The 25,252-nt window shown below is 47.9% G+C and overlaps 1 protein-coding gene across 1 annotated transcript; it reads left to right on the forward strand.

Moving 5' to 3' along the window:
* The first annotated feature begins 5,190 nt into the window (after nucleotides 1-5,190).
* On the forward strand, nucleotides 5,191-24,761 carry TNIP2 (TNFAIP3 interacting protein 2). Its single transcript, XM_084797814.1, has 6 exons — nucleotides 5,191-5,599; nucleotides 16,769-17,059; nucleotides 19,575-19,664; nucleotides 20,783-21,031; nucleotides 21,198-21,317; nucleotides 23,953-24,761. The coding sequence occupies exons 1-6, from the start codon at nucleotides 5,321-5,323 to the stop codon at nucleotides 24,214-24,216; spliced, it is 1,293 nt and encodes a 430-aa protein (XP_084653940.1). The 5' UTR covers nucleotides 5,191-5,320; the 3' UTR covers nucleotides 24,217-24,761.
* The last annotated feature ends 491 nt before the right edge of the window (nucleotides 24,762-25,252 follow it).

Raw genomic sequence — 25,252 nt, forward strand, 5'->3', positions numbered from 1 at the left:
TGCGTCTTACATTCCTCCCAACTGTTAGCACTGTATGTGCGCTGAGCTGCTCCTGAGCACCTACATGTGGGGTGCAAATGCGCTTTCACGCTTCCTAACACTTCCCACCCACAAGACCTGTAAGCTTCCCCTTAATGCTCAGAGCCCACTTCAGAGAAGAGCCTGGGTCTCCACCTCTGAAAGGAGAGAGAGGCATGCTGGGACAACAGCAGCCACTGCTTACCCTAGAAATAACCATGCATTGGGGTGCACAGGTGTCTCTCATTTACTGACCAGAGACTTGGGTACCTAGGTCTCTGGGAAGAGACGCCCCCAGCCACCCAGGCTCAATCAGACCTTGTTCAGGCCTACTATATAATAGGTAGAGTTGGTGCCTGAAGTTCTAGTCCCCAAGCCTTTGTGCCCACACTGCCCCCTTGTGGACATTTGTCTGGAAGGACCCTTGACCCTGTGGAGGCTAAGGTCTGGCTCTAGGCCTTATGTGGGTGCATGAGTGTTGAGGTGTGTTAGCATCACTTAGGCCCATCACCAACCTCACTGGCCACAGAGTAGAAAGGCCATGCACGAGCCTTTCCTTAGGGAGGGCCTCTGCTTCCTACATAACTTCCTTTAGGGCTCAGCTGGCTCGTGAGGTCACAAGGACAGGGCTCAAGTTCCATTCATGCAAAACGAAGCAGAGGAGAGTTAGGAAAAGTTGCATATTCCAAAGAGACCTGCGTGAGAGAGAGAGAGAGAGAGAGTCAGAGATGGAAGAGGCCCTTGAGGATTCAGACTGACAACTGTCAGTCAGCAAACTAAGCCAGAGTTCAGTGAGTGGCCTGCCCACTTGCTCCACTGGATCACTGTAAACCCGCAGCCATAGGGACTCAGAGTGAAATGCAACCTCTCTGAGGACCTGGAGAGCTCCAATCTTCTCCCATCCTATCCCTGGGAACCCTCCCTTTTTCATTGTCTCCCTTTCTTGGGAACCCAAGTGCTACGCTTCTTCTCAATCTTTATATTGCAGCAGATATGCCGCCTTCTCTCTAATTGTCACACACACACCCCCCCACACCCCCACACACAGAGATAGACAGACAGACAGACACAGACACACACACACATGCACACGCACGCTCACACGATATGCCCCCTATTCTCTAATTGTTACCACACACACAATAGATGTGCCACCCCCTCTCAAATGGTCACACACACACATAAATGTCACCTCCTCTCTAGTTGTCACAACCTTAACACACACACACACACACACTATTCAGCTCAGGCTGTTCTCAAACGTACAATCCTCCTGCCTTTGCCTTTTGAATGCTGGGATTATAAGTCTGTGCTCTGGCTCACCTGGTCACCCTCTTTTTTATTTTTATTTTTTAATTTATTATTATGTATACAGTGCTCTGCCTGAATGTACCCCCACAGGCCAGAAGAGGGCACCAGATCTCATTATAGATGGCTGTGAGCTACCATGTGGTTGCTGGGAATTGAACTCAGGACCTCTGGAGGAGTAGTCAGTGCCCTTAACTGCTGAGCCATCTCTCCAGCCCCCAACTTGTAGAATCTTAACCATGCCATAAAAGTGTTCTTAGAGGTCTGAAATCTCTCTCATCTACAGTGCTAAAGTCCCAAAGAACTCAGAAACCCAAATAACTGATTTGAGCATTGTTTTCCTTAATTTGACTGGCTGTTCCCTCTGTGTTTCCAGAAATGACTAGTTTTGTGGGGGTGAGAGGTGCCCAAGTGGGAGTGCTACATTGTATGTCCATTGCTAAACGTTCATTACTATAAGACAAAGGATTTCAAATATAGCTGAGGATGGTAGCTCTACCTATAATCACAGAACTCAGGAGGCCCAGGCAGAAAGATTACATGAGTTTGAGGCTAGTCTGGTTTACAAAGCGAGTTCCAGTTTGGACTACAAAGCGAGACCCTGCATCAAAAAGTAAAAGAGCAACAGTCAAGCATGGCGCCACATATCTTGTTGAATCCTAGCACTTGGGAGGCAGAGGCAGGTGGCTCTCCATAAATCCCAGGCCAGCCTGACCTACATAAAGAGCTCTAGGCTAGCCAGGGCTACAAAGTGAGAGACCCTGTCTCAAAAACCAAAGCAGAAGAGAACAAAAATAAAGAACAAAACCAGGAAGGTCTTCCACGGGGCTGGAGAGATTGCCCAGCAATGCGCAGCAGATAGCCTGAGAGTCTGATGTTGGACTCAAAGCACCCATGTAAAGGCACGTATGGTCACATGACCCCAGCATGGGGTTGTGGTTGGGGTGTGGACACAGGTGGATCCCTGGAACTTGCTGGCCCATCAGCGTAACCAATCTGTGAGCTCTAGGTTTAGTGAGAGACCCCGTCTCAAATGATAACGTGAAGAGACGCTCAACATCAACTTCTGACCTCTACACACTTGTGTTTTATATACACATACACACACATATCACACACACATGCACACATGCATGTTACACACACACATGCACACATGCATGTTACACACACACTTTTTTGTTTTGTTTTTGTTTTTTGAGAGAGGGTTTCTCTGTGGAGCTCTGGCTGTCCTGGACTCGCTTTGTAGACCAGGCTGGCCTCGCATTCACAGAGATCCACCTGCCTCTGCCTCTCCAGTGCTGGGATTAAAAGTGTGTGCCACCACACCCAGCTGCACACACACACATTTTAAAAAGGACTCTCAAGTGTTAGCAGCTTGAAACATCATGCATTTGTTACTTTGCTGTTTGTCAGGAGCCCTGGAGTATACGATTCCTAGCGTACCAGGGAAATGCGGTTCAAGGGGCTCCTCTGAGATGGAAGCCAGGGTATGGGCAGGGACTGCGGTCTTCCAGAGGATTTAGCTCTAAACCGGCTCCTTCCCTGAAGTGAGCAAGCTGGGCAAGCCAGTAGACACAATGTGTCTCATGGCTTAGCTGCAGTGGTCACACACCACCATTTCCCCAGGGTTCTTTCAGTTACAGAGGACAAGTGCTACTTATTGTCAGGGGGCCTGCCCATATGCACGGCTAATGGAAAAGGGACTCCCTTTTATAGGATGGATACCACAATTACACGCACCTTCCTAAAAATCAAAGCTTTTGAACTCCAAACACATGTGGCCCACAGTGTTTGTTTGAGTAAGTTTCTGGGTCGTTTGATGTCTACTTTGCAGTTCACAACCAGGCTCAAAAGCACTTGAGTGATCCACCTGAGGTCAAACATGGCGCACAGCAGTGAAGGGTTAAAACCGCATCAGCTCTGGCCCCCCCCCCCCCCCCCCCCGTTCTTCTGTGTGGTAGCCACCCCCAAACCACACTTCCCCTTCATCCCCCTCCACTGCCTCAGCCAATCAGCTTTATGTGTAAAACATGTTTTTGTTTAAATCCCAGGTGTGGGATATGGGGGAGCGGATCCTGTTTGTTCACAGCCGATACTGGCCTCCTGAGAGAGGACTTGATGTTTGTCAGCTGCGTACCGCCTCGCGCAGGGGGCGTGGTCTTTGCCATTTGGGATAAATGGCAGACCCAGAGAGCGACTGGGGGCTCAGAGGAAGAAAAAGGCCACTAGTGCTTCCTTCCCGCTGCTCCTGGTTGCTGTTGATGCACTGGGACCAGAAGAAATAGGAGATATCCCGAAACGAGGATTGGACTTGCCCCAAGGAACGACGAGCCTAAACAGCAGGAAGCAGCTAAGGAAAACCACACCTCCTCCCCTCCTCTCTGCACTAACCTTTCTCTCCTACCTGGTGTTGGGGTATTGGAAGGGATTGGGGGGGAGTATGGAGAAAGAGATTTGAGGAACCGAAGATAAGAATAGATTTTAAACGTACATCAACAGCACCTTGCATGATCATAGCAATGACTGTGCTGGACGATCATTTAAAACGTGCCTTGTAGCCGGGAGGTGGCGGCGCACGCCTTTAATCCCAGTACTCCGGAGGTAGAGGCAGGTGGATTGATGTGAGTTCGAGGCCAGCCTGGTCTACAAAGCGAGTCCAGGACAGCCAAGGCTACACAGAGAAACCCTGTCTCGGAAAAAAAAAAAACCCCAAAAACAAACAAACAAACAGAAAACCAAGCATGCCTTGTGGAGGTTTGAATGAGAACGGCTCCCAAAGGCTCGTGTTTGAATGCTTGGTTCCCAGTTGGTGGACATAAATACTGCCTTGTTGGAAGGGTGTATCATTACGGGTAGAGAGATTTTGACGTTTCAGTATGCTCTCTGCCTCCTGCTTGGGGGATGTGAGCTCTTTCTCAGCTTTAACAATCTGACCCTTAAGCCCAATTAAATACTTTCTTTTATAAGCTGGCTTGGTCATGGAGCTTTGCCACAGTAATAGAAATGAAACTAAGGCACACCCGTTCTTTACTGCCGCAACACCCCTACTAGGGAGCGAAGGCAGCAGCTGTGACCCTTCTCTTCTGAACGTGAGCTTTGGCTCTGAGGGCTAAGAAGGAGCCAGGTCTGTCACTCCTGGTGTCCATCCCATAAATATTTGGCGAGGTCTGGCTTTGCCTATAGTGTGATACTGCAAGTGAGAGTGTTTCTTCAGGCTTAACCAGAGCTTGGCTGTGGATCACAGGGGAGCAGACAGGATGTTAAGCACAGACGACTGAGCAGAGGAACACATCAGAAGGGACCTCCCTGAGACCTTAGCGAGGAGTCTTTGAAAGATCCTCACTGTGGGGAGTTGGGGGAGGAGAGATTTCCAGTGGGAAAAGTGCTTGTATGGAAGCAAGGAAAAGGGCCACAGTGCCCTCCTGTCTTCCGCTCTAAGAACAGCTCCTAGCACTAAGCGGGCCTAACTTGAATTTAGGGCCATGCTGGAGTCTGGTGGCTGGCTCTGGGGTCCATCATGCACTCTGGATTGGAAGAGCTGTCTGAGCTTAGTGTCCCTATGCGGGCAAACACAAGCCAAGCATCTGAAGAGGAAGGAGCCCAGCCAATGAAACCTGACCACACTCCCAAGTCATATGTTTGAAGCCCTTTGATTTGTTTGCTTTTCTTCAGCAGCTATACCAAAAGATACCTAACCCTAAGGAACTGGCCGCAGACCGGATCTGACTCCGGGAAAACTCCTGAGTCGCAGGGAATAGGGCCGCGGTCATGAGCTGTGGGCAGACGGCCTCTGTAATGAAGCCTGTGCGTCAAGACCGCTGAGTGGAGGGGGCGGAGCCAGACTCCCGGCTGTGGGGGAGGCGGAGCCAGCTGTGGGTGGAGGCTGACTAGGCTCCTGGGAGTAGGGCAGCGGGGGAAAAAGTTCCGGGAAGGCCGGTCGTCGCTCCCGGAGAAGTTGGAGGCCCCCAGGTCCCCAAGAAGACCCACCGCCATGTCGTCTGGGGACTCAAGGTCTAGTAGAGAGGACGGGGCCCCGCGCACGGCCGCCGCGCTCTGTGGCCTGTACCACGAGGCCGGCCAGCAGCTGCAGCGCCTTCGGGATCAGCTGGCCGCGCGCGACGCCCTTATCGCGAGCCTCCGCACCCGTCTAGCGGCTCTGGAAGGGGACACAGCGCCGTCGCTTGTGGACGCGCTTCTGGATCAGGTGGAACGCTTCCGTGAGCAGCTGCGGCGGCAGGAGGAAGGAGCCACCGAGACCCAGCTGCGTCAGGTGCGGGGCAGGCAGGCGCTGCTGCCCAAGGCGGCCTGGGGATGGCGCGGGGCCCTGAGGGGCGCGAGGGTGTGAGGCGTGTGGTGAGGGGCTGAAGAGCGCGAGGTCCCGAGCGTGGTGGTCTAAGGGGCGCGCTGGGGTCTGAAGGGAGTTGGGTTATGAGGGGCACGAGATCCTGAGGCAAGTGGGTCCTAAGGAGCGCGGGGTCCTGAGGCTCACAGGGTCTGAAGGGCGCGGGCATCTGAGGCGCAGGGAATCCTGAAGGGTTGCAGTCTGAAGGGCCAGAGTCTGGGGAGCTCAGGGGCCGAGGCATGTAATGCAGGGGTATGCAGGCGTTTCTGGGGCAGGAGGTTCTGGTGAGCATCAGGGTGTTAGAGGTGTGGACTTTTGACTAGTACTAAGTCCTGAGGGTCCTACTCAGGTTATGAACAATTCTGAGGGACGTGTAATAGAGGTAAATTTGGGGCTGAGCTCCTGGGTGTGTCTTGACTTTGAGGGGTGCTGCTGTGGAAAACGTAACTGTTAAGTTCTGAGGAACTTGAGGGGCTCTGGAGAGTGTAGGGATCTGTGGGGTGTTTTATTCTGAGTTAGTCTTGGACACATGGTTTTGTTGGTAGTTAGCTTGTCAAATCTGTGGTCTAGATCCTAAAGGACTGTGTAGCTGATTTGTTTGTTTGGTTTTATTTTTGGTTTTTCCAGACAAGGTTTCTCTGTGTTAGCCCTGGCTGTTCTGGACTCTTTGTAGACCAGGCTGGCCTCGAACTCACAGAGATCCACTTGTCTCTGCCTCCCCAGTCCTGGGATTAAAGGTGTGCGCCGCCACCACTGCCCAGCTGTGTATAGCTGTTTTAATCACTGCTCTATGCTTTGAAGACACACCATGACCAAGGCAACTCCAATTTTAAGAAGTATTTAATTGGGGCCTTGCTTACAGTGTCAAAGGGTCAAGTCCATTATCCTCATGGTGGGGAGTATGGCAGCTTGCTGCTGGAGAAGTAGCTGAGAGCAACATCCTGAGCCACAGGCAGAGAGAGATACTGGCCTGGTGTGGGCTTTTGAAACCTCAAAGCTCACCCCCAGTGACACAGTTCCTCCAACAAGGCTACACATCCTAATCCTTCTCAAATAGGGCTAACTCCCTGATGACTAAACATGCAAATATATGAGCCTATGAGGGCCATTCTTATTGAAACCACAAGAGTGAGGCACCAAGTTTGAAGAAGATGGAGTTCTGAGGAGAAATGGTGTTCAGGGTTCTGTGGGTGCATGGTTCTGAGAGACACTAGAAGCTCTAAAGGGCATGGGGGAGGCACCAGCCCTAGAGAGTCTCAAGGACATATTGACAGGCATTGCTTTCTGGGAGATGTGTGTAGCTTCCAGTGTGTGTGTGTGTGTATGTTATGACAGTGCAGTGCAGGTCTTGGCTAGTAATGTGTCTGTGTGTTCTGTGTTGGGGAAGTCTTCTGGAGAATGTGGCTTCCTGAACCTTGTGTGGGGTGCCAGGGAGGGACCTGAGAGATGCATAGGGTTCTAAAGGATGGCGCTCTGAGAGGACCCACCTTTTGGGTTGGTGGAATTTTACTATTAAATGGGAAGAGCCTGCCAGTGTTTGATAATGTGCACACTCTTATTTGGTCCTCCTTGTCACTTGGTGGTGGTTGGTCTCTGTGAGATACCATAAGCACACAAAATTGAAACTAGAGCAATAATACTTTCCTGTAGCAGTTATTCCTACCTTTGGATGGATACAGGCATTTGATCCATGGCTATCCTGGTTTTCCCAGGAAAGAAAGTAAGCCTGAGAGGAGAGTAGTTGTTAAAAAGATAATGTTTGTTTCCAAGATCACCCCTGCAGCTGGGTTTCTTTTTTTCTTTGTTTTTTTCCCCTCCCCACCCCCTGTGTACTAGGGATTGAACCTCGAGCCTACATATTCTAGGCAAGTACTCTACCATTGAGCTGCACGTAGCTCCAGTTCTCTTTTTACTTTTTACTTTGAGACCTGGTCTCACTAAGTTGCCCAAACTGACCTTGAACTCACTGTGAGTCCCAGGCAGACCTTGACTTTGGATCCCTCTGCCTAAGTCCCCCAGGTAGATGGTATTATAGGCCTTTGCCACCAGGCCAGGCACAAGGTTTTAGAGGGAAAAAAAAAGAGTACTTTTTTTCTTTCTGATGGTAAAATTCAGAATATCTGAAAAATAAGGAAAGAATAAAATAATCCTACATGCTTTTTGCATTTCTCTCACCTGTTATTTCTTTGCAAAGACATGTGTACTTGCTCTTGTTGATTTCATGCTTACTAGAAAGTTCTACTTTATATTATGTTGGCATTGTTTTCTTAAACTTTTAAATATCTATTTATTTATGTATTTATGTGAGTACTCTATTTGCACGTATGCCTGAATGACAGAAAAGGGCATTAGATCCCATTATAGATGGTTGTGAGCCGCCATGTGGTTTCAGGGAATTGAACTCAGGACCTCTGGAAGAGCAGACTGTGCTCTTATCCGCTGAGCCATCTCTCCAGCCCTGTTATTGTTTTCTATCTGCATCATTTAAAGTACCAACAGCAACCAGGTGTCTCCCTACTCTAATGCTCCCTCTTTCTGGAAGGAGGGTTGTAAAATACCAGAGCAGAAGGGAAATGTAGGGCTCACCAGGTCTGTATTGTCAGCATTGTGGACATCAGGAGCCACAGATGAGTAGGGAAAGGCAATCTGAAGGAACCCCAGAATTTGTCAGTAGAATATCAGTCAGTGGGAACAGTTAGAGTAAGGAAGCTCCCCATAATCAGAACAGAACTACACTTGCCGTCTGGTGGCCGCTGGTGTTCAGTGCAGACGTTATCCACACACACACCAACTGGGACTTATCTGTATCTCTGTAGAGGTTCCGGACAGAACCAGTCTGCGGTCCCAGAATTACTGGTCTTCTGGCATAATAGGTTTTGTTCGGGGATTTTCAGAATTATTTGCGATTTTATTTAGGAAATTTTTGTTGACTTTAAATATTACAAGACTATTGTATGGCTCCCCAGCCTGCCAAGACAAATTGACTAAATGTAATAGTAGAAATATGTGTCAAAAATTACCCTGTTAAAAAATTACCTTGTTAAAAATTACCCTGTTAAATTTCATTTCAGTGCTGGTTTTTTTTTTTTCTTTCTATGATGTAGCTTCTTTGGTTATGTGGTTTGCAGAGGTATGCACAGGATAAGGCTAATGTAGCTAATATAACTTAATGATTATTAATGTACTACATTCTATGACTACACACTAGTAACTGTTAGTTATTTTTCTATTGCTGTGAAGAGACACCATGACCAAGGCAAGTTATAAAAGAAAGTGTTCAACTAGGGGCTTACTTTTACAGTTTCAGAGGGGGAATCCGTGGCCTTCATGTGAGGAGAAAGGCAGCAGGCAGGTACGGTGCTGCTGAGCAGTAGCTGAGAGCTTCCGTCTGGTCCACAGGCGAGAGGCAGAGGAAGAGATGGGGGATAGGGGCACCCCCTCCCCAGTGCCTGCTGCACCCCCTCCCCAGTGCCTGCTGCACCCCCTCCCCAGTGCCTGCTGCACCTCTCCTCTCCAAACAGTTCCACCCGCTGGGAGCCAAGCATTTGTATCTGTGGCCTTTGGAGGCCATTCTCATTCAAGCTCTGGGGTAACTAACGTCACACACACAAAGATGTCTAAGCACAATTTTAGCAAGTGACAAAGAAATTGTGTGCTTGTCGAATTAGTGTAAATACGGTATCACTTAATTTTTTTTTTTTTTTTTTTTTTTTTTTTGTCTTTTGAGACAGGGTTTCTCTGTGTAGCCTTGGCTGTCCTGGACTCGCTCTGTAGACCAGGCTGGCCTTGAACTCACAGCGATCCGCCTGCCTCTGCCTCCCGAGTGCTGGGATTAAAGGCGTGCACCACCACGCTTGGCTCACTTAATTTTTTTATTATCTTGTTTTTGTTTTTGTTTTTTGAGACAGGGTTCCTCTGTGTAGCCTTGGCTGTCCTGGACTAACTTTGTAGACCAGGCTGGCCTCGAACTCACAGCGATCCGCCTGCCTCTGCCTCCCGAGGGCTGGGATTAAAGGCGTGCGCCATCACCGCCCAGCTTTTTTTATTATCTTTTTCTTACCTCTTACTGTCATTAAATTCTACTGGTGAATGCACATTGACATGTTTTAAATGATCTGTTCTTCACCTGCAACGAAAGGAGAATAACTGCAGCTGGCCTTAATTTTGAAAACAAATAATGTGGGCTAGAACGATGACTGTGCGCACGCCTTTAGTCTCAGCACGCGGGAGGCAGAGGCAGGCGGATCTGAGTTCAAGGACAGCTGGGAAACCCTGTCTCAAAAAAAAAAAAAGTATGTATTGCCCTTGCAGAGGACCCCGATTGGTTCACAGTATCAAGAGGCTCACAGATGCTGGGCAGTGGTGGCGCATGCCTTTACTCCCAGCACTCAGGGAGGCAGAGGCAAGTGCATTTCCGTAAGTTTAGGACACCCTGGTCTACAAAGCAAGCCCAGTATAGCAAAGGCTACACAGAGAAACCCTGTCTCGAAAAAAACAAAAAACAAAAAAACAAAAGAAAAGAAAAAAGGTTAACATCATTATTTCCATATGTAGTAAAATATATTGTGACAATAGGCGACTAATTAAACAAGATTGTGTGCAAATTTAGATTTCTGGACATGGGGTGGGGAGGGCATGCTTTAGACTTCTCAGAAGCAAAAACAGCACGGGGGGGTGGGTGGGTGGGGGGAAACATCACAAGCAAATGACCAGGGCCAAGCGACCCCAGATGCTCACAGCTCACAGCATTAGGCACATCACACAGCACAGGGCTTCTGTAATTGTTGCCTGGGTTTTGATCCAGAAGAAATCCAGTAGCACAGTATGCCTATAGTTCCAGCTACTCAGGAGGCTGAGGCAGGAGGATTATAATCTTAGGGTTAGCTTGGACTACATAGTAAGGCTTTGTCAAAAAAAAAAAATCCAATGTAAGTCAAAGCCAGAATAAACTCTTCAAAGGGAGTTATTGCAGGGTATCTTCATAAGATGTTAACGGCAAAGAAAACCACACAGCTGTGCAAACTGTGTATACTGTTAGCAGTTCAGATACAATGAAAAAGAATTTTTTCCCCTAGTGATATCTGGGATTTCTCTACTTAGTCCAAGATTTGGTTTTCCTGGGCTACCTTTCCATTATATACAATGACAGAAAACTTTTTTTTGTTTTTGTTTCTCTGTTTAGCCCTGGCTGTTCTGAACTCACTTTATAGACCAGGCTGGCTTCGAACTCACAGAGATCCACTTTCCTCCACAGAAAACTTTTTGAAGACTCCAGATGTGCCCTTGAACATAGACCATATATAAAAACTGCACCTTGAGTGGTTCAAATGTGCCAGTGGGATGTACTTGAACATAAACAACTATGAAGTTGTTTCAAATTCTATAACAACTAAGAATATTGCTGGTTCCGAGCTAGTGTGGTGGCACACACATTTAACTCAACACTTGCTATCCTGAGGCAGAAGGAGCTGAATTTGAGACCAGCCTGAGCTATATGCAAGACAATATCAAATAACACGATACACCCAAAGAAGCAAGATATTAATGACTTTTTTTTGTGTGTGTGTGTGTGTGTGTGGATACAAAATTGTGAACAGCACATGTTGAAGGTGATTTGAAGAGGGCCGGTAGGACTAGAAAATGTTTATGTGGTACAAGGTCAAGGGGCCACATCTGGTAATGGCCTTTTCAGGTTCCCAAGTTGGCCAAAGGAGTGTACATACAAGTAGGAAAGTGTAAATTTTGAATTTTTAAAAAATATTTTAACATTTTATTTAAATTACTTCATTTTGTGTATGTGTGATGTCTGCGTGCATGTATGTGACCCGTATGGTTATTTGGTGCCCATGGAGTCCAGAAGAGGCCATCGGGTTCCACGGAACTGGAGTTGCAGGTGGCGGGTGGCTGTGAGCCATCTGATGTGGATGCTGGGAACTGAACCCCAGTCTTCTGTATGAGCAGCATGCGCTCTTAACTCCAGAGCCATCTCTCCAGCCCCCCGTAATTTTTAATTCTTAAGGAGCATTTTAATGATTCATTATCCATGAAAGTGAGTGTTTGTTTTTTTTTTTTAACCCATTGGTAAGTTTCATGATGGGTGTGTTTCAATCACGGATGAGGGAAGAACAGAAGTTGTATCACCTCCATCACCTCCCAGAGGACCCCTTGTTCACTGAAGCAACAAGGCGGGATTAAAACCACAGAAGCAGCTGGACATTAAAGTGCACGCCTTTTATGCCAGCACTGGAAAGGCAGAGGCAGGTGGATCTCTAGGCGTTCTAGGTCAGGCAGGTCTAACAGGGTGGGAATCCTGGAGTCTGGGGATGTGGAGGAACTGACAAGTTCACCTTTGACAGTAGCCAGTGTGTCTGGATGAGGCCATAGACTTGTCCTCATGACGCCTTACCTCATCTGCAACTTGAGGGCTGATGACTTTGCAGACTTCTTCCAGATGAGGTTTTCTGGGTTAGTGGTGCTAGTCACCACGTGGCCTGTGACTGCACGACTTCATCCTGTTGTCTTCACAGACCCTGCCTGACCCTGGAATCAGAATCCTCTCCTTCCAACTGCTCTCTTCCTGTTTTGCTATACTATATAGAGCAGGGGTCCTCAACCTGTCATGACCCTTTTGGCAAACCTCTTTCTCCTAAAACATTTACATTATGATTCATAACTGTAGAAAAGTTACAGTTATGAAGTAGCAACAAGAATAATTTTATGGCTGGGGGTCACCACAGCATGAGGCACTGTATTAAAGTGTCACAGCCTTAGGAAGGTTGAGAACCATTGGTCTAGAGTGAACGACTTTGTCTCAAAACAATCATAAACAAAAAATTCCAAATAGTACACATGCTTTGGGTTTTTGTTTTTTGTTTGTTTTTCAAGACAAGGTTTCTCTGTGTAGCCTTAACTATCCTGGACTCACTTTGTAGACCAGGCTGGCTTCGAACTCACAGCAATCCGCTTGCCTCTGCCTCCCAAGTGCTGGGATTAAAGGCGTGCGCCACCACCACCTGGCTAATGTTTTTATATTTAATAAAATCCAGGGGCTGGCAAGATGGCTCAGTGGGCAGCAGTGTTCTCTGTGCAAGCCTGCTGGTCTCTGTGCACAGCCAGGGTAGAGGGAAAGCACTAACTCCTGAAAGTGTCCTCTGATTTCTATATGTGCGCCACACCACATGTAAACTTGCATACATCATACACACATACATGTGACATAGTAGTAAATAAAGTTATAAAGACAGTAATAATTCAAGTGTGTCTTTATAGCATGGTCAGTGTCTCATTTATCATGGTGACAAGGTGTAGGGATGTTAGAGACTGTGTCCTCCCATCGTCTCCTGCTAGGAGAGGCTTAGTTGTATCCCTGGCTTTTGGGAATTAGTTTCTTCTTTGTAGGGCGGATTGATTGAGGCTAAGTCATCTCATCATGTACTGTTTACATGTGAAGATTCTTTACATATGGTAAAGCACAAATGTAAGGCCAGGTCATTAAAAATGGTCATTTGGCCAGGCAGTGGTGGCGCAGTCTTTAATCCCAGCACTCGGGAGGCAGAGGCAGGTGGATCGCTGTGAGTTCGAGGCCAGCCTGGTCTACAAAGGGAGTCCGGGACAGCCAAGGCTAAACAGAGAAGCCCTGTCTTGAAAAACAAGACAAAACAAACAAAAAACCAAACTATGGTCATTTTGGCCAGGCTGGTGGTGTGTGCAGGTCGGTCCTATCCCTCAGTATGCTAAGCTTGAGCTAAGGGATTCAAGCCAGTCTCGGCCAGCTAGAGAAAGTCTTTATATGTATGGGTGTTTTGTCTGCATGGATGTCTGTGCACTACGTGCATGTCTGGTGGCTTTCGGAGGCTAGAAGAGGATGTCAGAGTCCCTGGAACTGGAGTTACAGACGATGGCGTGTCGCCATGTGGGTGTTGGGAATTGAACCAGGATTCTCTGGAAGATCATTCAGTGCTCTTAACAGCTGAGTCATCTCTCCAGCCCCCCAAAAAGCCCTTTTCCTCCCTTTTTCTTCCAAGATAGGGTTTCTCTATGTAGCCCTGGCTGTCCTGGAACTCACTCTATAGGCAAGACTGGCCTTGAACTTAAGAGATCTGTTTGCCTCTGTCTCCCAAGTGTTGGGATCAAAGGTGTGTGCCACCACCACCTAGCTCTCCAGAAGTTTTTTTTTTGTTTGTTTGTTTGTTTTTGTTTTTCTAGACAGGGTTTCTCTGTGAAGTCTTGGCTATCCTGGACTCACTTTGTAGACCAGGCTAGCCTCAAACTCAGAGATCCTGCCTCTGCCTCTCCAGTGCTGGGATTACAGGCCTGTGCCACTATACTCTGCTCAGAAAAAGTCTTAAAACAAAGTAAAACCAAATTGCACGTAAGGACCTGTAGTCTCAGCACATCCTGAGGCAGGAGGACTGCCATGAGTTTGAGCTTAGCCTAAGTTACAAAGAGACCCAGTGTCCAAAACCAAAATAATAATTATTTTCAGCTGGCCTAGAACTCATTAGGTAGGGCAGGCTGACTCAAATTCTTGGCAGTTTTTCTGCCTCAGCTTTCCAAGTGCTAGGATTACAGACATGGGCTGCCACATTCAGTCTTTTTTTTTTTTTAAGTAGTAATTAGGATTTCAGGCTATAGTAGTTTTCTAAACAAAGTACCACAAATGGTGAATTTTTTTTTTGCTTTTCTTTTTTTATTTAATTAATTTATTCAGATTACATCCCTGGTATCCTCATGTTTCTCCCTCCCTCCCACTTTCACCCTATTCCCCTCCTCTATGTCTGTGACCGAGGAGGTCCCCCACTATATGATGATTATAGGCTATCAAGTCTCATCTTGGTAGCCTGCTTATCCTTCCTCTGAGTGCCACCAGGCCTCCCCACCAAGGGAACATGGTCAAATATGGGGTATCAAAGTTCATGTCAGAGTCAGTCTCTGCTCTCCACTCAACTGTGGAGAATGTCCTGTCCATTGGCTAGATCTGAGTAGGGGTTTGATGTTTACTGCATGAATTGTCCTTGGTTAGTGCAATAGTTTGAGCAGAACCTCTGAGCCCAGATCCATCCATCACAAATATACCCAGATGATGCTCCAGTACACAACAAGGACATATTCTCAACCATGGTCATAGCGGCCTTATTTCATAATAGCCAGAACCTGGAAACAGTGTAAGTGTCCCTCAGTAGAAGAATGGATAAAGACACTGTGGTACATTTACACTATGGAATACTACTCAGCTATTAAATACAAGGAAATGCTGAAATTTGTGGACAAATGGATGGGACTAGAAATGATCATAATGAATGAGTTAACCAAGAAGCAGAAAGACTCAAATGGTATATAGTCGCTTATAATTGGGCACTAGCCCAAGGGGGCATGTCCCATGAAAGTTTCCACTTACCAGGAGATTGGGATAGATGTGAGGACATCCTTTTGGGACTCTAGGTGAGAGAAATATGGGAGAACAGGGAAATAGAAGGCTCCAGAGGGTCCTAGAAACCTACAAATGGTGAACTTAAAGAAGCAGAAATGTATTTTCTCATTTCTAAAGGTTCGAAGCACCAGATCAAGGTGTCTCTGCTGTCTCTGAAGGTTTTGGGGGAAGGTCCTTTACCTCTGCCAACCTCTGGTAGTGGCTGCCAGTCTTTGGTGTTCTTTGGCTTGTAGGTGCTACATCTACAAGGTCTTTGTCTTCACATGACCTTCTCTCTTAAGTACCTCTGTCTAAAATGGACATCAGGGATAGTCCTAATTCAGTATGACCTCACTTGAATGAATGATATCTGCAAATACTTGCTATTTCTGTTAAGTAACTTTACTTTGTTATTTCAACCACAGGGTTTCTCTTTGTGGCCATGGCTCCTGGCTTCCTGAAACTCACTCTGTAGACCAGGTTGGCCTGGCCTCAAATTCAGAGATCAGCCTGTCTTCGCCTCCCAGTAATTATTATTATTATTATTATTTTTGAAACAGCATCTCACTATGTAGCCCTGGATGGTTGGAACTCATTCTGTGCAAACCAGGCTGGCCTCAGACTCACAAAGATCCGCCTGCCCCTGCCTCCTCGAGTGCTGGGATTAAAGGTGTGTACTACTGGGCATAGTGGCGCACACTGTAATTTGAGCTCTCAGGGAGGCAGAGGAAGGAGGATCTCTGTGGTTCGAGGCCTCCCTGGTCTACAAAAACAGTCCAGGACATCCAGGGCTACACAGAGAAACCCTGTCTTGAAAAACCAAAAATAAATACATGAAGGAAGGGAGGGATGGATGCACCACCATACCTGGCTAAGACTAATTTTAAATGAAGATTGAAAATATTAAGCCAGGCATGGTGGCACACGCCTTTAATCCCAGCACTCGGGAGGCAGAGGCAGGTGGATCGCGGTGAGTTCAATGCCAGCCTGGTCTGCAAAGTGAGTCCAGCACAGCCAAGGCTACACAGAGAAACCCTGTCTCAAAAAAACAAAACAGAAAAAAATTATAAGATGAAAAACTCCATTAACTATACTATTATCTCGAAAGCCAGAGTGTTATGTAGTGATACACCGTCCTTGCCAGGTCCCCCCCCCCTCCGACTCCGAGACAGTGTTTCTCTGTGTAGCCTTGACTGTCCTGGACTCACTTTGTAGACTAGGCTGGCCTTGAAGTCACAGTGATCCACCTGCCTTTGCCTCCTGAGTGCTGGGATTAAAGGCGTGCGCCACCACGCCCGGCTCTTTTTTTTTTTTTTTAATCACATTTGCTTTATTTTTAATTTTTTAATTTAAAATTTTTCCTCACATAGCCCAGACTTGCCTCGAAGTTGCTATATAGTTGGGGGATTCCTTGGACTTCTTGTACTCCTGCCTCCGTTCCCTAGGTGCTGGGGTTACAGGTGTGGTATGTCCTAGCATGCCTGGGTTTGAACCTTTGATTTTGACATCGTTTCATTTAATGAAGCTGTGCTTTACTTTTCACAGCTACTGAACTTGCCTTTGCGTTTTTTTAGATGGGGCCTCCCTAGCTGGCTTCAGATTCCTGATCCTCCTGCCTCAGCCTCCCCACTGCTGGGAGTATACTAACGTGCCACCTAAACTGCACCTTGCATTTACTTTTTGCTTAGGAAGTTGAAAGACTTACTGAGCGACTAGAAGAGAAAGAGAGGGAGATGCAGCAGCTGATGAGCCAGCCTCAGCATGAGCGAGAGAAGGAGGTCGTCCTGCTGCGGAGAAGCGTGGTAGAGAAGGAACAAGCCAGGGCTGCCAGCGACATCCTGTGCCGCTCCTTGGCTGATGAGTCCCACCAACTGCGCAGGACATTGGCTGCCACCGCCCACATGTGCCAACACCTGGCCAAATGCCTGGATGAACGACAGCACGCCCGGGGAGACATTGGGGAGAAAAGCCCTGATGAGGTAAGGAGTGCAGCTAAATCAAGTGACGGTTCTGGTGTCAAGAGGCGTGGCCTGCCATTCTCTAGGACTCCGGAGCGATCACTGAGGTCTTGGGGCTGCAGAACCTACGCTCTTCTCAGTGAGGAGAATAAGCTTGCTTATCAGGAGAGATCTGATGGGTCACATGACATGTAGCCTGTCTCCCCGAGTCCCAGCATTGCCCGTAGCTGATCCTGTATGTGGGCTAGGAGAAGGCACTTCAGTCTTTTCTACACTGAGCTTAGGAAGAGCTGGGGATAGAAGGACTGTCCCCAGGAAGTCCTGTCACACGTGTATTTGACAAACAAGCAAACTGAGGTAGGTCTAGGTGCCGCTGCTGGAAGATCCATGAGTGGCAGCCTTTTACAGGCTCCGCGCATCTGAGTGGTAACCCTGATCCAGCCAAAAGCCTCATAAAGAGCCTCCTGTTCCCCGTGACATGGCCTGCCATAAGCTAGGCTGCCGTGGGGCCGGCCTCAGGGCTGTTGGGTCTTCATTATCGTACATAGTACATCTTCATGCCTCCAAACGATGAGCTGTGTCGCTAGGAGAGGTGGACAGCAGAATGGGGTGACAGAGGGGCCAGAAGCCAGAAGGGCCAGGTTGCAGTAGGGACCTAAGAAGAGCCCTCTGTGCCTCCGGGTCAGGACATTGGGTTACAGCTCTGTCTGTGTGAGGCCTGGTTGAGGAGGGGAGCATGGCCAAGCTTTTGGCATAGGACATCCATAAGTCATGGGGAGAGATGCATCTTGCACACCAGAGGGCTCCTGGACAGGAATAGCACATGACTGAGGGGACCAGGACTCAATATAGGCCAGGCACCGGGCATGGTACCTTGTTTCCTGCTGGCAGGCGGTGCTGATCTGTGTAGAGCTGACAGGAAAACAGGCACATAGGGCCTCAGTTACCAGTGGGTGTATCTGTGACTTTTGTGTTACTATGACTACAATAGCAACAGAACAGCTTCAGGGAGAGTTCTGGTCTATCATGGTAGGCATGGCATAGCCTAGGTCAAGGTAATGCGAGCCAGTGACTGAGGGTCCTCACATAGGGGCACACAGGAAGGTGGCGGGGGAGGCAGAGAAGGGCAGAGACAGACAGGCAATGAGACACTGGGACTAGGGGCCAGGCATCATCTTCAGACTGCTATGCTACATCCCCTAAATTTTCTATTTCCTCTACAAACAGCAGCAGAGCAAGCTTTCAATCCATGAGCCCGTGGGGGACGTTTCCAATTCCAACCACAACACTGGGCCAGGCTGACTCTGCATCGAGTGTGCACTGCACCCCTGCCCCCACCCCCCCACCTGAGCCACAGCGCCTCTTGCTCACACTCTTCCTAGGCAGTTCTCTGAGGCTGCAGCAGTGTTTGTGAGACTGTGTGTATGTGTGTTCGGAGGAAAGGGGACACATGGCCACCAGCAGCATCTCGAAAGTGTAGAGAAACTCAATTGAGAACCATCCAACTCAGTTGGATTTCACAAAAAGATCTCCCTAGAAGGAACATGGTTGTATAGGCTTTTAATTTTTTTTTAAGATTTATTATGTATACAATGTTCTGCCTGCATGTACACCTGCACTCCAGAAGAGATCTGCACACCAGATCTCATTATAGATGGTTGTAAGCCACCATGTGGTTGCTGGGAATTGAACTCAGGACCTTTGGAAGAGCAGCCAGTGCTCTTAACCTCTGAGCCATCTCTCCAGCATGGTTGTATACGTTTTTGTATAAGAGGTGATGGGTGCTCTTGTCCAAGTTTGTATCACTGTAACATTCCCTTTGAAGATCTCAAAGTAGCCTCAGTAGCTGGCAGGTGGGTGCTGGCTTATGGCACACAGGCTCTTAAGTCAGTATCACTTCTCTGCCTTGGACTTGGCTGAGTCATCTGGGGTTTCCCAGCAGACTGGGTTAGGACATGCACTTCCTGTCATTCAAGGGGAATTCTTAAAACTAATGTCAGTGATTGGCAGTCCCTCTGTATTGCTGAATGCCTGGGATTTCTGGGGTACTCAGTATACTCCAGAAAAGTTTATGAGACTTTACAGCTGCTGTTGGGGGTTAGTTTGGGATGTGACTTCTGTGGTTGAATGCCCCTGATCCTGACCTTGTGTGAAGCACAAGTTCGGTTGCTTCATCTAGATTAGCTCACTTGTCGATAGGCAGGATTTCTGTCTTGGTGACTCTGCAGAAGTCAGATGGATCTGTGGCCAGGCCCACACCAGGGACCTGGAAAGCTCCTGGGTGCTGAGGGTGGTATGTCTCTGTTAGAGTGTGAAATTATGTTCCTGTCTAGGAGGAGCTGGACTTGAAAAGTCCAGTTTCTTTTTTTATTTTTTCTATCTGTTTTGCTTCTCCATCGAGTGAACAGTCACTGCCTCCTACGGTGCAGCTGCAGTTACAGTCTGTGACCTCAGCCCCTGGTTGCAGCTTCCTCTCCTTTGCTACATGTGACACACACACAGTGACATGGCTTCTCTTTGTCTCTTCCTTATGTAGCTGGAGTGCACAAGAGGGGATGCTTCTGGCCAGAGTGTCATTGAGAAGTTACAGGAAGAAAACAGACTATTAAAACAGAAGGTGACTCACGTGAGTATCTAACACCCTTGAAGGGAAACACCAACCCTGACAAATGGCCAACGAAGGCTTTGTCTTTAGCTAATGCCCCCCTCCGCTGTTTTAACTTGGTACACACAGTCTCCAGAGACCTGACCTTTCTGCCACAGAGAACGTATAGGTCCTGGCTTTCTCTGTCTTCCCAGAGTTGACTAGTCAATAAAGGAGGCACAAGAATTACCACCAGGAAGTAGTTCAGAGTGCGTGTGTTGTATATGTGCTTGTGCTTGCATGAGGAGGCTGCAAGACGCCATTAGGCAATTGTGCCCCACCTTATTTCTTGCAGCAGGGTCTCTGCTGAATCTGGAACATATAGCTTTGGTTAGGTTGTCTGGCAGTGAGTTCCAGGGATCTGCCTGTCCCCCCATCCCCAGCAATGGGATTACAGCCGCATGCATCATACCCAACTTTTACAGGTCTTGATGCTTGCTCAGAAAGTACTTGACTGTCTGTGCCACTGCACCCAGTAGTTTTGGGTTTTCTTTTTCTCACTCTGTCTCTGGGAAGTAGTCTCTCTGTGTGTGTGTGTGTGTGTGTGTGTGTGTGTGTGTGTGTGTGTGTGTGTGTGTGTGAGTCATAGTTTCTATGTGTAATAGCCCTGGCTATCCTGGAAGTCACTCTGTAGACCAGGCTAGCCTTGAACTCACAGAGATCCACCTGCCTCTGCCTCCAAGGGATTAAAGGCGTGCACTACCATACCCAGCTAGGAAGTAGTTTTTAAGGCAGGGAAATTGCACTGAGTTCATATCTGTTTAAGACCATTAATATGGCCAGGTGGTGGTAGCACACACGTTTAATCCCAGCACTTAGCAGGCAGATCTCTGTGAGTGCAAAGCCAGTCTGGTCTACAGACAGAGTTCCAGGTCAGTCAGGGCTATATGGAGAAACCATGTTTCAACAAAACAAAACAGAAAATGACTGTTAGTGTGGCTGTTACTTTAATGTATCAGGGTTCCTGGTAAGCTTAGAACTCTATACAAAAAGGAAAGGGAGGCAGTTTTTCCTTAGGAAAACCGTACTTGGTAAATTATTGCTGGTAACCACAGATCTATGTTGGTTTGAGCAAAAGTCTCTTGGCTCTATCTTTTCAGGTGGAAGACCTCAATGCCAAGTGGCAGCGTTATGATGCCAGTAGGGATGAGTATGTGAAGGGGTTACACGCCCAGCTAAAGAGGCGGCAGGTCCCTCTTGAGCCTGAGCTGATGAAGAAGGAGATTTCCCGGCTTAACCGACAGCTGGAGGAGAAAATAAATGATTGTGCAGAAGCAAAACAGGAGCTGACAGCTGTGACGATGGCCCGGGACACTGCGCTGGAGCGAGTGCAGATGCTAGAGCAGCAGGTGCCCTCTGCGTAGCACTGAAAAGGATGTTTACACTCCACAGGCAATGGCCATAGCCTTGGGACACTTTTGGTGGCACTGGGTGGGATAGTCATAGAGAAGTGGGAGAAGCCAGGTAAGGATTTTCTCCTTCCTTGAATGGAAATGTGTATTCTGTCTTTCTCAGATTCTTGCTTACAAGGATGACTTCAAGTCAGAAAGGGCAGATCGGGAACGAGCTCATAGTAGGATTCAAGAGCTAGAGGAAAAGATCATGTCCTTGATGTACCAAGCATCCCAGAGACAGGTATGAGCACCAAAGAATTTCTCCCTTTAGATATAGTTTTGATTTTTTGTTTTGTTTTATTTTGTTTGTTTCTTGTTAAATTAGTTTTGAGCCTCTTTTTCTACAAAGATTTGTTGGCTGACAATACTGTTAGTGACGGGCCCTTCCCATGTATGAGCAGAGTAATCCCTCCTGGGCCTAGGGTGTGGCCATAGAAAACCGCTTTGTGGCTTGGTGTGGTGGCGCACACCATTAATGGCAGCACTTGAGAGGCAGAGGCAGGCAGATCTCTGTGAGTTCAAGGCCAAGCCTGATCTACAAAAGCAAGTCCAGGACAGTCAAGGCTACACAGAGAAACCTTGTCTCGAATAAACAGAAAGAAAGAGAAAGAAAGCCCCTCTGTGGTACTGTATTTAGCTATGGGGACCACATGGTGGCCCCTGTTGGTAAAGGCTAGCTTGTCCTCAGGGCCTTTCCTGTTTCTTTGCTCATTGTTGCTATACAACACAAGCATACCCCAGGCCTCCGGTGCTTTATTGGAGATTCTGTGTCTGCCCTTGTTCTCAAATAGAGACCCTTGTTACTATGTTGCAGAGGCAGGACGCATGAGGTCCTTCGGATAGCCTGTTGCCACCTCTGGCTTTAGTGCTGTTGTATATTGTCCACCTGGATAGACTCACATCTGCAATTTTCCAGGAAAGGTTTGTTACTTTAGCCACTTAGTATAGGTACATCTTCTGTCCTTGGATGAACCCCAGACTCACCTCAGTGAATTTACTCTCCTGACATGGTAGAGGCACCTCTGGAAATCAACAGGCTGAGAAGGCAGAACTGACTTTGAAACGTTCCTTCCCAATAAAATGTGAGAGGAACAAGGTATCTGTGAAGGTGACCCACACTGTTCTGTTCTGAGCAGCTGCTGGACCTCATCAGCCTGTGCACCAGGGGCACAGGAGCGTCCTGGTGGATTCCTTTCTTCCCCTCCCTTGAGCTAAATTTATATCAGGGGGCTGGACACAAGTACCAGTTCTCCTAATGAATGGAGGATTTTGGTGGAAACCTGTGGCCTTCCCTAAGTCCATAGGCCAAAGGGGAGGGGGGTGCCAGAGGGCTTCCACAGTCGCAGAGGACCCTCCTCCGAACCCTTGCTTAGCTCCAGCAGTCAGTCCTTTTGACATCATGTAATGCAGTGTGTATGTTTCCCCATCCCATTCTAGACCAGGTTTGTGCAGGGCGAGAAGGCCATAGAGGAGGCTATTCCCATGAAGTCCTAGGACAGAAGGCATAGGATAGAATCTTACAGCATGTAACATGGGCAGGAATGAGGCTTGGAGAGATGGCTCAGAGGTTAAGAGCACTAGCTGCACTTCCAGAGATCCTGAGTTCAATTCCCAGCATCCACATGGTGGCTCACAACCATCTATAATGTGATCTGGTGCCCTGTTCTGGTGTGCAGGCCTACATTCAGATAAAGCACTCATATATATAAAATAAATAATAATCTTTAAAAAAAAAACGAAAAATCATGGGCAGGAATGGGGACATTTTTCTAACATGACTGTGCTTTTAGATTGCAAGGTCACTTATTGTGCAGTTATGATGGCCTCAAGCACCCTTTCAGTGATGTGCCAGGAGTGACCTCACCAGTTCTAGGCTTGCCAAGCCAGGTCCTCTGCATTAGTTGTGGCTTCTCAAGCCCCCATAGTTGCTCTGCCTATGGGGACAACCACATGACAGTGGTGTTGAAGTATGAGTGATAAGACATTGTCCCTCGGAGAAAAATCCAAATTCAGATGTCAAGTAAAAGCAGCAAGAGTAGGTAGGTGCTGGAGTTAAGGCCTCCCGTACATGTAGCGATGGGCACCTCTGCCCATAGTGCTTTGTGGCACTTGTTTAGAGCACATGTTGCAGACTGTGGCAAGGGTACATTCATGGCTGCCACTGTAGGTCTCTGAGGCAGTAAAGTCACATTTAGGGACAGTGGGACCTAGTTTGCCTGTTGGCTGGTTAACGTCCTGATGCCCACCCCACCCCCATCTCTGCTTCTCTCGCTCTGATGGTTGTGGGGCACGGCCTCAGGGTCCCTTCCTTGAGTGAACAGCCTAAGGCTGAGGGCTGCAATCAGGGCTTCCACTTAATGGATGGGGAGGAGAGGCCACACAGACCTGTTCTTTCACGATATAACCAAGTACCTGTAGGACTAATTCAGTTGTTCACTCAGCACCTTGGTCAAGACAGCAAGAATCATAGGATTTGAGGAATGAGGTTTTTCAATTTAAGCTGTTTTATTTTGTTTTGTTTTTTTGAGACAGGGTTTCTCTGTGTAGCCTTGGCTGCCCTGGACTCACTTTTTAGACCAGGCTGGCCTCAAACTCACAGTGATCCGCCTACCTCTGCCTCCCAAGTGCCGGGCCAATTTAAGCTTTTAGAAACTCCAGAGAGCCAAGTAAATTCCTTGATTCTAAAGTTTTGCTCTGTACTCTTGCGGTATGTGGACTGAGAGCTGATGTCTGATGGAATTGAGGTGTTGATACAGCAAGAAGCAAGGCAGGTGGGAAGGATATAAGTTCTACTTTGAGATAGCGTGTCTCAAGTTGTTAGAGGCTTTGTGACATCCAGCACAGCTCATGTAAACTGACCTTTGCCTTCTCTGCAGGATTCCCAGGATCCAGGACCCTGTCGGATTCATACAGGGAGCAAAACTGCCAAGTACTTAGAGATGGATGCACTGGAGCATGTGGCACCTGGTGGCTGGAGGCCTGGTTCTCGGTCCCAACAAATGGAACCTTCTGCAGAGGGTGGGCATGTCTGCACAGCCCAGAGAGGTCAGGGTGACCTTCAGTGCCCTCATTGCCTGCGGTGTTTCGCTGATGAGCAAGGCGAGGTATTCCTCAGGCACTTGTCTGAGTGCTGCCAGTGAGGCAGAGCCACCATGTCCGTGTGGCCAGTGACCAGCACAGCTGCTCTAAGGGATTGGTATCCTCAGACTCAGTCCTCAACTCAGTGTGTTGCATTCTGCTGGGATCTAGGGTCCACAGATGGGCAGGGTCACTGATAGGTGCAGCGTGTCCTCTCTCTAGGGCGGAAGCTACACCCTGTTGTGTAGTGAGCTCTCTCCCTGACTGATCTGTGCTGCACTACAGTTACATAGTACACTAGAGCCTTCCCAGACACAGCAGAGCCACATAGATGCATCCAGTACCATTACCTTGCAAAAACACTTATTTTCAAAAGTGAAAGTACTTTTTCTTTTTTGAGACAAGGTTTCTCTGTGTAGCCTTGGCTGTCCTGGACTCACTTTGTAGACCAGGCCGGCCTCGAACTCACAGCGATCTGCCCGCCTCTGCCTCCCGAGTGCTGGTATTAAAGGCCTGCACCACCACTCCCAGTGCACCTTTATTTCCTAACCGCTTATTTTTTTTTTTTTTTTATAATAAATGGACTTACTACTGTGTTGCTCTGAGAGTCGGGCTGGGATGTGTGCGTGGACGATGGGTGTTTTCTGGTTGCTCAAGAGAGACCAGCTGGTAAGGAGAAATATGCTTGCTGTTTTCCCCCAATTCAGAGGTATCAAGGAGAGCTGCCAGCCCTGCCTAAGGCTTCATGGGCAGAGGTTGCCTTAAAACTTGAGGAATGAAGACTTCTAGGAGACCATTGGATAGGCGATGTTATGAGCTACTCAAGTGACTGGGTACTAGCCCAGTGCTTTGCATTGGGCATCTTCAGTCCTGGTCCAGGATATAAAGGAAAAGGGATGGGTAGGAAGTAGGTGGCAGGCCATACAGAGAATGTGCCATGACTGCTAAACCAGGGCAGCATGCGATTGCATAATGGTATATTAAGTGTCAGGGCAAGAAAGGAACTGTGTGCTGGCTGAAGAAGACTGTGCTGTGCTAAGGGTTTGCCATGTATTAATCCCTTCCTTTTAACAGTTTTAGGAGGTAGTATAATTTTCA

This window comes from Acomys minous (genome assembly GCF_964271855.1).
Source record: "Acomys minous genome assembly, chromosome: 10".
Classification (NCBI taxonomy): domain Eukaryota; kingdom Metazoa; phylum Chordata; class Mammalia; order Rodentia; family Muridae; genus Acomys; species Acomys minous.